At 44.2% G+C, this 13,115-nt stretch overlaps 1 protein-coding gene across 1 annotated transcript; it reads right to left on the bottom strand.

Annotated features, from left to right (window-relative positions):
• Window positions 1-3,598: 3,598 nt before the first annotated feature.
• TMEM41A (transmembrane protein 41A) lies at window positions 3,599-11,966 on the bottom strand. Its single transcript, XM_011382162.2, has 5 exons — window positions 11,765-11,966; window positions 10,050-10,203; window positions 7,781-7,942; window positions 7,098-7,236; window positions 3,599-5,383 (listed from the first exon to the last, which is right to left on the bottom strand). The coding sequence occupies exons 1-5, from the start codon at window positions 11,881-11,883 to the stop codon at window positions 5,163-5,165; spliced, it is 795 nt and encodes a 264-aa protein (XP_011380464.1). The 5' UTR covers window positions 11,884-11,966; the 3' UTR covers window positions 3,599-5,162.
• Between the last annotated feature and the right edge of the window lie 1,149 nt (window positions 11,967-13,115).

Here is a 13,115-nt window from a genome sequence, read left to right as displayed (position 1 = left end):
TTAGAAGCAAAAAGAGAATTATTTAATGCCCTAAGAGGAATGGACCTAGAGAGTATCTGCATGGGGCCCATCAGTTATAGTTTCAAGAACTAGTGGCATATTTTGTAATCTTGTTCCTGCCAGATCCCACAAAACCAACCTGTTTTCTCCTTGTTGGGAGAAGTAGGGGAACTAAAAAAAAATGGAAAAAAATATATATATCCATGGTATGACACAAAATGCCTAGCTGTGAAGTCATCCTATAATAAGACTAGAGAAATTCTAGAAAGGCCTGGTCACTTAGAGGATCAAAAGAAAAATACTACCTTGAAAGGCCCTATTTTCCATCCTCTGACTTCAGACCACACTATACTATGAATCTCTCTGGTCTATTACTTCTGGGAAAAGATAGGCTATAACTCCATGTCCTCTTTCTGTCCAGTATAAAACACTGACACTTCAGCTTGCCAGTTCTTGCCCACGTATCGTGAAAAAGAGAAACGAGGGTCATGTCTGTTCTACACCTTTCAGTTGTGATCTTCCTAGAAAACCTACATCTGATACCTCATCATGTTGATAAGTTTTTTTTTTCATTCCCATCCTGACTGTCATGATAATGCCATATGCCTATCTGGATTAACTGTTATGAGCACATTAGGGGACAGTAGACAGTGTTGAATCTTTAGTCATTCATTGTATTGTCAAGAGTTTAATAAAGTTCCATACTGAACATTTTTATTTTTTAGAAATGACTAGAGGCTTCAGAGAAGAACAGTGTCCTTAGGTTAGAAAGAGAAATGCCACCTCTCTCCCAGCCTTGCCCTCTACCTGCCTGCCTTGAGGTAACCAGGACAATTTTGAACCGGTGTGTGTTTCTTTGAGAACAACTCCACAATCATCTGAAGAGTGTTGAATCAAGAGCTCAGGGAATTTGAGAGCTAATTCTTCAGTCTTGACAACAGTGCAACAGTGCTTTAAGGAACCTCCCAGGGCTGTGATTTCAAGCTTCATTGTTGATCGAAAGTTGAACCCCCTTGGGAAGAATGTCCATATTCATTTAACATCTGTTTTTGACTGACTGCAAGATAATGAGTTTTAATTTGTGTTGCAGATGAGCATTTGGTTCTGATTTCCATCTATTTTTAGACCTTGTCCTCTGAATAACAATTCCTCTTAAAATTGCTTAGCAGAGAACTGAGAAGCCTACATTCACTTTGAAATTATAATAGACCTTAAAGTTTGGAGCTATTTGCAAGATTGTGGGGGACGCCTGCTCGGAAAGTTGAAGATGATCTGGTTTGGCCTACTTGAGGTTCAGGTATTTTAAAACTTTAGTATCAATAAATCCATCTTTCTAGAATTAAGGATATTTTTAATAGGATTTAATAAGGATTGCACATGCATTTTGGGGCCTCATTGTGCTAAATTTCCCTCTGACCCTAAGTAATAGATTTGCTGGTTTGGAGTCTTCCTGGTACCAACTCAGTTTTAAATGCCGTCCCCCACTGTGGAGCACTGGCATCTTTTCAGCATAAATGCATCCTTATTGAGCAAATGATTGACTTTTTTCCCCCATGCCCTGATGTCTTCAATTTTCTCCCCTTTTCTTAAAATATTCCTACTTGAACTTCCTAGAACTGAATTCTCCAAAATAGAACATAATATTTGGAAACCAAGGAATTCCCACCTTGCTCTGCAGTATAGTGTGCTATACTGTTTTGCCGCCAAGCCAGAAACCAAAATACCGCTACATACCACCATCCACCATCTCCGCCCTGAACACCCAAGACCAACGTTATTGATCACCTTATTTCCTACTGAGCCTGGACACATCCTCAGATCCTCTCCCAACACAGCACTGGGAGCAACCACCACCACTCAATTAGAACTGGTGTGCAAGGGGATATCTGTTTGCCACCCCAGCTCTAAGCTCATAATTAATTTCCTAAGGGTGTTTCGAGATCTTGAGTTAGCCCTGACAGGAGAATGACAGGATCATTCTTCTCCTTATGGATTCCAACCTATGACTCTCGGGGCAGCACCCCTGGCAGGAAAAAAGTCACTTGCCCCCACCCACTGCCCTTAGACTATAATCCAATTGAATAATCTCCAGTCACTGACAAATGTCTTATTTACATCATTTCATTGTGTTAAATGAGCATGTTCCTCCCTCACCTTCTATAGAGAAATGTAGTATGTTAAGTCTCAGTTACTTGCTTTTTCCTTAAACTGTGAGACTAATCTACCAAAACAATGTGACATTCTTTTCAAGACTTTGACTGGTACTGTCAATATGAATAGTAGTGCCTTTCCAGGCAGCAAGATTTCTTTGCTGATTTCACTGAATAAATGTCCTAGTATACTCATACCACCGATGTTATACCAACCTCACAGACCGTAGCACATAATCACATTAGCCTGCTTGTTTACATGTTACAGTTAGTACTGCAAGCACCTATTCAGACTGGAACGAACTAGGCTGCCAAGTAGAGGACCCTTGTGGAACTGGAACACTTCTCAGGAACAGGTGGCAGAAGATGGGAACTGTGAAATCACTGCTGAGAAATAGTATTATCCCCTAAGGAGTTGGATTAAGGCTTTTGTTGTCACATGACCAGAGCATGATGGCAGGATTTCACATAGAGCCAAGTCCCAAATAGATGGCAAGGCCACAGTAAGGAAAGTTCTGGCAGAATTATAGGCCTACTCTCCAGAGCCACTTCATAGCACTCGAGAACACTGGCTCCTGGCTCCAGGCTGCTGCACAGTGACCAGGCAGACAGGGGCCTCTGATGGTTGCAGGCCAGAGGGGATGCTAGCCAGAATGTGCAAGCTATTAGGAAGACATCCTTATTGACCATGTCACCCGGGTAGCTCTCACCTCCAGAGTGACCACTTCTCAGACTAGAAATGGGGAAACTCGCTTCGATTCTTTATTACAGTAATTTGAGTTTCCTATCAATTTGGAGCAAATTAACTTCTTTTTGTGGTAGAGTCTCAAAATGAACTCCCTCATCTGCCTCCCCTGTGGTCTCCAATACTATTAGTTCCCCTGCTCCCTGTGTTGGTTTCTGATGCCGGCTTCCTTCGGGAACAAAAGCGACTATCAAAGCAAACTGATGCATGGAATTAAAAAGTGTACTTCACTGTTTTCTGGTCCTGTCTTTTCCTAAAGTTACTGGTTATGTCCTGAGAGCTGCCTTCACATTTGTCAGAACTTTAGGGAAAGGAAGAATTTAAGTGACTGGGTTTCCTGTAGCCAGGAAAAACAGGTGATGGGGAAAGCCAGTTTCTGTGGCTCTTTTCATTAGACACATCCATAGAAGGAAGAGACCACCATCATTTTCTTTTGTTATAGTCTCTTCTTGATATTCTGTCATAGCTTAGACTGGCCCTCTGCTTCTTCTGTATGGCTTTCCTGCTGCCCATCTTATAGCTACTCCTCTGTTATTAGTAACCCTACTATAAAGTGAGCTTAGAGAGGGAAAAGGTGAAAATGAAAACCTGGCTTCCAAAAAATAATAAGATACCTGAGAGTGGACAGCAAAAAATCATTTTGGATTGTCTGATTTTCAGGAAAACCGAAAAGTTAGCAACATGTACAAACACATACCACACAGAACGTTTACATCCATTTATTAGGGAAATTGCTTTGCCTTTAAACTCACAACTGATAAGGCACATTGGTGCAAGATCATAGGGGAGGGAAACAATCTAAGGATCCTGATAGAGGGCACACGTGAAATAGTGTGGAAAGCTTCCTTGTTTCTCCCCACTTACCCCTACTCCATAACACCAAGAGCCAAGGATTTCAAAGTCCAGTTGGCCTCCTCCTCACCTCCTCTTGTTAGCAAGCTTTTAAAGCAACACATCTTTAAAATTAAGTCCTTATTGTGCTTTTTGGATCATACCATGTCCAAAAAAAACAATGCTTGGGAATTCATTCTTCCCAAAAAGGAATATTCCCAAGAATTCACATAGAACCCATGGCCGAGGTTAAAGCTTTGGCAAGATTCTTGGCTAAGCCAGATCGAAACCCAGCAGATCATGCCCAAGGACATGATGAGCTACTTCTACATGATGGGTACAGGATCCCAGAGCTGGCCAGTTAAGGTGCCAGGTCCTCCTGTCCCTGGAAGCATCAACCCAGGTCTGTGCCAATTCAACACTGCAGCAAAGGAAGCAATGACGGCTACAGATAACTGATATAAAACACAACAGAGAAACCCCAAACCAAGTTTTCCTCTTTGAATTAAAAGATGAAATATAATTATTCCTGTTATTCTTGGCAAATGACAAATTGAAAAACAGAGGGTACATTGGCTAATATCTGAGGGTATTGAATCCACACTCCTAGCAGGAAGACGGGGGAAGAGATTCTCACACATAAAGGACAGATTAGAAAATATACTGATGGTCATTTGATTCAAGTGCGTCAAGGGCCCTTCTCTGTCTAGATGGATAAGAATTTCTCCAGAACATATCCATAACATACAGAGTTTGTTCTATTCATATTTAATAGTCTGTTTGCAACCAGCTTGTCAGGACATGCAACCAAGAGGAAATGTAACATATATAGTAACATCTCTGAACACAAAGAGCATCACAGAAATCACTGCATTGAGCTGTACGTGGAGGTTCTAAGCAGTTTGTCAGCTTCTTTCCCTTGGTTGTGGAAGAGGTAGGTCATCAGCAAAAGTACAAAAAAAAAACACTCTTCAAGAGACTAATCAGATGAAGAGTGATGTCAGTGATGTGGGTTCACACGTCATCATTTACACTAATAACATACGCCAGGGACTTAATAGGAAAACACCTGTCACAACAGCCTATCACTTTCAAAAGAGGCACTCTAAACAAGGACAGTCTCTAGAGGCAGCTCAGGGCTTGGCAAGAGGCAAATACAACATTATCCTGAGTTCTTTGTTATTCAACAAAATGTGAACAGGATTTTTTGAAGAAGCCATCCATTTCACATTGTCTTGCTAAACCACGGCTGATTTGAGAGCCTGATATGATTCACCTTTTAGAGTACAGTGTCCTTTATAACAAATACTACACATAGACAAGTGTCCAAATCACCTGATGAGGGTAATTAAAATACAATGAGGGGCTGTAGAGGACCACGCCCATTACACAAATAAGCAATAGAGTCCAAAGACAGAGCAACCAAAAATTCCAGATCACGTGTCCTTTCTACTATTTGGATAATTGGCGTTGCTTGTTTCATTCAAATGCAGGTCTTTCTGACTAAATTTTTTAATGAGGGTTCCAGGAACTAAGGCCACCAGAGCAATGGCCAACAGCTTAAAGACAGTTTCCCAGGAGAAAAGAGCATCCAGAGAGGTAAGGGTTGACAGGATGGAGCCTGTCTGCACACAGATGAAGTTGTAGGGGATCAAACCTGGAAGAAGAAAAGGGGAAGAGCCTGTTACTGGGGGGCAGGAAAAGGAAAAATAACCTTTCAGAAAAGTCACCAGGAATTCACAACAGTGACTCCAGGTTTGTTTCTATTCCCAACTCCTAACCCCCAAATATATCCCTTTCCCTTCTTCTCCACTTTCTCCCCTCCTTTCTTCACTTTCCATTTATACCTGCCTGCCTTATTCAACAAAAGGACTTGTTACAAAAAGATATACACTATAATAAGATTTAAAATTTTTTAACAGGAAAAACAAAATGAGTGAAGAAGAATAAAATAAGGGAGTACAGTTAGGACAGAAATGCATAAGGTTCACTCATTTGCTAGAGGTGAACCTTAAGGGCCCCAAATTTGGTTCTGAGCACCCAAGAACCAAGTAGAGAAGCTCCAACATTATGAGATTTACAGTTTGTTGTTATAACATAAAAACAAACAAGTTTTTTAGGAAAAATACTACTTTTCATGTTCTACACCATTTCTAAGAGGTCATCAAATTCAGTGGATCCAAAAAGTCTGGGTGGTGGCTATAAAGGCTGGTGGTGTAATAATCTTCTGGTGAAACTGATAAAAACACTTCCTCCGGCTCTACCCGAGGCTCTGGTTACCTGGATCTGCTGGAGCACCAGGAGCCTTTTCCCTCCCCATTCCGAGACTCTGATTAGTTTGGGACCCCCTGATAATCCACTCCTCTTCTACAGTAGATAATGCCTCAAGATCTTAGACCAATCAAGGTTGCGCAGCTTGTCAGAGGGGGGACTGGAACCCTGGTCTTTCTAGGTTTTGTGCCACCTAGGTTATTACAGGTTGCTGAGGTACTAAGACACTTTGTCTGAAAGCTGATATGAACGGAGTTAGCTGTGCAAAATTTCACTTCAGTTTAAGATCTCAGTTCCTCTCAAGAATCTCCTATTAATAGCAGCTGCTCAGCCACAGATCTGCTTTGAGTTAGAGGCCCTGCGTATTCTTTCCCTCCATGCTCTAAAGAAGGTTTAAAAGAGGCAATGCTTGCCTTAAAGCTTAAAAAGGATGGTTTACTTCCAGTGTGGAAAATAATAATCACTGATTTTATAGGATGTTAGACGTTTAACATTCTGTTAAGTGTCCTCCAAGGCCCATACTTTGAGAAACACTGCTCCAGGCCCAGTTCCTCGTCTGGCCAAGTGGCCTACTGAGGGTAGCTTGCTGAAGGTCACACGATTGTCAAAAGGTAAGAAGGAACTTCACTGGTACCATTTCTTCCTTAGGTGGACCTTAATCAAAATGGAAGCCAAAGCCAAAAAGGAAGTCCTTCGTTCTGTTTTCTTTCTTCTGCCTTTGCCCTTTCTTCTCCTCACATACCCTCACTTCAACCCTGCTTTTCCTGATAGTATTTACTAAGCACTTACTATGGGCCAAATCATGTGCTTTACAGACTGCTCTTCTAATCCCAGTGCCTAGCACAATACTTGGCACACAACAGGCACTAAACATATGTACAATGAACGATTCTATTTTTTCCGAAAATATTTTTATGGGGTTTCTTGTTCCAGCCTGAGTAGATCTGAAATCAGGATTTTAGGTATTAAGGCTTGAAGATGCTCTCCAGGAGCCTGTGCTCTCAGAAGCAGGCACTTATTTGCCCATGGGGCTGCTAACCCAGGGCAGTCCCCCAGCATGACCACTATGAAGCCTCAAACTTACTCCACCAGCTTCTTACCGATAAGAACAGAGAAGAAGAACTGCACAATGGGGATGTTCAGAATTGGGGCCGACAGGTTCAAAAACCAGTTAGGCGTCATGGGGAAAAGCCTCAAAAACAGTAAGAAAAAAAACAAGCTGTTTCTGTTCTCTTCCACCTGTAGCCAAAAAAGAGAAGGTCATTGAGAAACAAAGTCCCTAGGAAGACCAGGTGTTGTAGGCGTAAAAAATAAATAAGTAATTAAGTAAATAAGTAAATAAGTAAGTAAGTAAATAAATAAATAAATAAAATTTTAGGGAGTCAGAACAAAATATGTGGTCAATAAATGATAGTTTAAAAAAAAAGTAACAGTCTCCACGTATTGAAAATCTGTTGGTGCCTGGCACTGTTCTAGATTCTTTACACATTCTGTCTCGAATCTTCCAACAACCCTCCAAAGTAGAGACTGTTTTCCTCATTTTTAAAACAGAGGTACCTGAGGCTCAGAGAAGTCAGGAACTTGCTCAAAGTCACAGAGCTGGTAATGAGGGAGCTAAGATTTGATCCCAGGTCTGTGCCTCTTGGAGACATCAAAAGAACCCCTAGGACCTCGGAAGCACAGCAGAGGAGCACTGTGAGAAATCCCTGCCCTTCGCTCCCCGCTCAGGGACAAGAAGTGACTCTCTGGGGGCCCAGCACTCAGATGTGACCCCTCCCCTTACCTTCCTCTGCAGCACGGCCACTTTATCAGGAAAGTAGGAGACCACGAGCTGTTTGCCAAATATCCTGGAGAGCAGGTAGCAGCACGTGGCACCTACTGAGGTCAACACACAGCACAGCAGAAGCCCGAGCCATGGCCCAAACAAAGCACCGGCTAAAACATTCTGCAAATAAAACCAATCTTCATCCATGAGAACATCTGGTAGCTACCAGTCACTTCACCCTGGAGCCCAAGACTCATAGGCCCCTCCAACCTCCTGGTCAAAACCCAACTTCCATTTTAAAGAAGTGAATGAAGAGTAATGAAAGAGCTGAGAACAACTTTGGCATTGGTCTCTTCACCTTTAAAATAAAGATGAGGATTAACGCCTCAAGAGGGTAGGAGAGAATTAGATGGGAAAATAGGGGAATACGACACCCAGCCAGCCACATAGGCTGCGGTAGGTCCTGCAAAAATTGGTGCTCCAAGGAGGCAGAAATGAAACTCATAAGTTACTTTTACTATTTTAAATGAATACAAATCATGAATCTTCCCTCAGTGAGACCATACAAACTATATGTCGTGTTTCTTTGCTTTCTGCTAGAATTACATTTATGTGGTATGCTAATACCAGGGGTTCCAATATTGACTAGAGCTCTAGCTGACACTCAAAAAAATCTTAGATTAACAAAAATGAAAAAGTGGAATCAATACTTACTAAATGCTGTTGTTAGCTGGTAGACGGCACCCTGCCAAACATGGGATCCAACAGAGAAAGTAACAGTGAAACTTGAAAGTGAGAAGGTAAGGATCTGCTAAGCACCTCCTATGTCTTAAGTGCTTAACTACATGTCTTATTTAATCTTCAATATGATCTTGTGTCCTATACTATCCTTACCCCATTCTATGGGTGAGAGATTAAGTATCATGCCCAAGATCATACTAGGCAGAGACAGGATTCACCCCCAGGTGACAGCTGGCTCTCTGCCATGAAGAGAGATCAGCTCAAGAGGGAAGGCAGGTACAGGGAAACCCCAAAGAGTCAGCCCCTGACCTTGAGCACCCCACATCTCCCTTGTCTCTCTTGGCATGAACACATTTGCTTTTCTTCCTGTTTCTAACAACAAAAAGAATGCTTACACAGATCAAGGCTGAGACTGGAATAGATAAAAAATGCTGGGGCAGGAGAGAGAAGCAGGACAGGAGTAAGCTTTCAGGGTTTCTTGCTCTGTCAATCAATCAAACAAGTGCTGAGGGCCACTGTGTGCTAGGCACCATCATCATGCCAGCCGCTCTACACTCTCTGTTTCATTTAAGCCTCCCATGCAACAACCTCAGGGGGTTACATAGGAGTATTCCCATTTTATAGTCAAGGAAACAGGGTTGGAGAAGTAAAGTGAGTTGCCTATGGTTACATAGCTGGGATTCAAACCCACCCCACATCTTAACATACACATACATTTATGTAAACCAGCTCAAAATGCTGCTGGAAAGAGAGCACAGATTACTTTGTATAACTTAAGATGAAAACTGATGAGAAGCATTTAACAGCAGGAGCACAAGCCCAGGTCAAACACTGGCTCCAGAGGGGCCGCGTGGAAAACCAGAATGACGTCTCCTCTGCACACGAGGGAAACTTCCCGATGCTGGAAGGCTTAACATCACCATGAACAACTTGCATTTGTTTATCAAACACTTATGAAGGCACTACCTGCGCCAGGCGAAGGAATACAAAGGCTGAGAATAAGGAACAGGTCCTGCCCTCAAGGAACTCACAGACTAGTGAAGAAAACAAATTTAAAAAAATAAAAATAAAAAACTATACCAAAATGCAAAACATTATAGGAGCTCTGAGGAGGAAAACTTGACCTAGTCTGGGGTACATGTGTGTGTCTTTCAAGGACAGCGCTCCAGAGCTCTCAATGCCTTCAAAACAAAAGCAGCATACCTGAGAGGAAAGGCAGACTCTGGAGCTGGGCGGTCATGGGTTCAGACCCCAGCCCTAACCTCTCTTTGCCTTGTCACCTTGGCTGGTTACTTAACTTCTCCCCACTTGTTGCCTTATCTGTAAAATGTGAATAACAATGCCCACATTATAAGCCTGTTGGGAGAATTCAATAAGATCATGAAGGTTAAGTAACTAGGACAGCGTTTGTCACAGGGGAAGCTGTCAACAGCAGTCTGCCCTCAGCAGTCTGCCCTCTGGATGGTGTGATTTGCGGCCTAAGGGCCTCTCTACAAAGACAGAAGGTGGCTTCTTGACAGGCACAGAAGGAGGGCAGGGTACTGACCAGGAAGCTGGAGCCAGGGATGGCAAAGCACTGTTTGTAGAGGTAGGCACTGCAGAAGAGCAGGAACACATAGGCCTGGTGCTCCTTTCGGTAATCTCGAAGGATCTCAGAGAGCTCCCGCAGCTCAGCCAGGTCAGAGGGGAACCACAGTGACCTAGGGATTTGGAAAAACAGAGGGAAACATGAGTCCAGATCAACCTAGTACCTACGAAAGTTGCTTGTGGTGTTGTCTTTCCAAAGCAGGTTTATAAATGTGCCCATCATCTTCTCTGCTCTGGAACACACACATAATGGGAGCCCCTGATGATAGGTGACCTGATACAATACAGCAGAACAGACAGAGAGCCCTAGTTTGTAAACAAGAGACCTAGGTTAGCATCTGAACTCTGCTATTCTCCAGTTGTGTGATCTTGGGCTAGTCTCGAGGCCTCAATTATCTTAGCTGAAAAATGAAGGTTATTGTTAGGTAATCACTAAGGTCCCTTTTAGCTCTCAGATTTTATGATCTATTCTTAAGAGGCAATGGATTAATTTCCAGGAGAGTACTAAACGTCCTAAATTGCCTTCCTTTGAAGGAGCACCCCCACCGCACGCTTTAGGCCAAGGACAATTCAAACTTCATACTGCTCCTGAGTTACTAGGTAAAATGTTTTATCAGACATTAAAATCCAATTAAGATTCACCAGGGAAGTATATCTGTCCCATACTATAAACATAACCTTCTTAATAATATGTCAGGCTTGAAACCAACTCTTTCAAAGAGACTGCTTTTTCATTCTGCTCTTTATCTGGTCCTCAGTCCACTCTGAATCCTGTACAAGGGTTACAGTGTAAAGTCTATTTTGCCTCTGTCATCTAAACAACTCTTGAATCCATCAATGATCAGTTATGAGAAAACCTTCCTAGTTCTCATCAGAATGTTCTCTTAGCAAACCGGCACCCACAGCAAAGCCCTCTCAGCTATAGCAAAAGAATACAATAACTGAAAACAATTGTCCTGATATTCAAATATCAGTAAAATCCTTGATAACGCAATGCTGTGCCAGGCACACTCCCATGAACTTTATAAACAAGTATGCAACACTGCCTCATCCAGTCGATAATGAGAAGGAGAAAGGCAGAGACAGTCAGGAAGAGGGGCGGATCCGATACTTAATTTGTGAATAATTTAAAGTTGTCCACGCAACGTTTCTCCTGAAGACCGAATGCCTTAAAGTCCGAAGGGCAGACCTAAGCGAGATTAGGTGGGGAGGTCGATGGAGGGAAGCTGAGGGTAGCTGGGAAGAAGAGGCTGCGGGTCCACACAGGGGCGAGGGTCGGCTGCAAACGGGGGTTAGGGCTGAGCCTGGGAAAGCGATAAGAATACGGACAGGCGAAGCCACAGAGCCAACAGAGGCGCGCGAACAGGCCCCGCCCGGAGTAAGGCGCCTCGTCTTCCTCGGCAGAGCACCACCCCAAAGACCCTCGCCGCGCAGCCACGAAGCGGGCAACGCGCAGGTCCCAGCCAGGGGGCGCCCCGGCTCCCACTCACCGGGACTGCCTGAGACCCTGGAGACGCGGCCCAGGTACCAGACCCTGATCTCCAGTCCTAGAACTCAACCACAAACCCCGGCCCCCGACGCCCCTGATCTGGAAACCCGAGTTTCCAATTCCCAGACCCCATCCTCGAACCTGGCTTCCTTACTCGGACCCGAACCAACATACCCGCCACACACCTGCCTCCAGTCCCCTCGGCGGAGCCCAGTATCGGTCCGCGGGGCAGTCGCGTCGACAGCAAGTACAGTGCGAAGGTGCAGCCAGCGAAAACCAGGAGCAGGCCGAGCAGGGGGCGCATGTCGGCGCCCGCACTTTCCTCGGAGGAGCCTGGAGCCAGCCTCGGGGACCACGGGGACAGCGGAACTCGTTCGCGGACGGACCGAGGCGGGGCCTGCGCCAAGCCCCGCCCCCAGGCCCAGGCCCCGCCCCCGCCCGGGCTCCGCGGGCTGAGCCCCTGCGCCGAGATTCCCGCGGAAACCTCTCTTTCCAGCCCCTATCTGCCTGTCTCTGCCCTCCTTCCGTCTATCTTTTAATACGTTTATCTCTATCTTTCTCCACTTATTTGCAGGCTCTCTGCCAGGCGCTGGGAGATCCTGAGGCGAATCCCGAGCCCTGCCCACAACGAGCTTGCCATGTACTGGTCTAGACGGTCTTGTCCACAACCAGCTGTAACACAGAGCAAATGCATCCAGCATAGAACCAGAGGTGCCGATCAAGTGCGGTGAGACGGTGATAGTGACCACAGAAATTGTCAGAATTACCTTTTATTGATGCCTGCCTAATATGCCCATTATCCCTAACCCTCACAACAATCCTGCAAGGTTGGTATTTTTGTCTTTATTTAGCAGATGAGAGCTCCGATTCTCAGAAAAACTGACATCCCCAAAAAGATATCCTGGGTCCAAAATTAGTCCTACCCTATGTAGATTCCTGGAGGAAGTGGGGCTTGAGTTTACCTTAAAGGATGAGCAAGATTTCCATAAAAGAAAGGAGAGTGTAAGGTGGGGGCCCAAGTAAGGCACCAGAGTTCAGAGAAATCTAAAGTGTATGAGAAATGAGTAAGGAGTTGGGGGAAAACTGGAAAGCATTGAAAGGCAGGCTAAGGACTTGGATTTTTAAATATCGTACATGGTGAGACACCAGCAGAGGTAACAGTTAAGCAGGAGAATGATTTAGTTCCTGCTTTAGGATGTTTGCTTTGGCAGATGATTAGAATACATTCTGAGTTGTTAGTTGCAACTGACCTGGTGAGAAAGGGTGTAGGCCTGCGCCAGGGCCACAGCAGTAGGAATGAACTGAGGAAGATGGACAGAATGGGAGGAGTTGAGTTGGTAGAATAAAGGACTGATTAAATGGAGAAGGGACGGAGAGGACTCCAGAATGTCACAAGTCTAACCAACAAAGAGAAAGCATCCTTCTCATATCATTCAAAGCACTCCATGGGCCAAATAGGGAGCACCTGTCAGAATTCAAAATGTATAAACTCCTAGCAATTCCATGTCCAGAAATTTAACCTATAGATATGCCCAC

This window comes from Pteropus vampyrus, unplaced genomic scaffold (assembly GCF_000151845.1).
Source record: "Pteropus vampyrus isolate Shadow unplaced genomic scaffold, Pvam_2.0 Scaffold14, whole genome shotgun sequence".
NCBI classification, from domain to species: Eukaryota; Metazoa; Chordata; class Mammalia; order Chiroptera; family Pteropodidae; genus Pteropus; species Pteropus vampyrus.
This window is presented reverse-complemented; position numbering and strand designations above follow the sequence as displayed.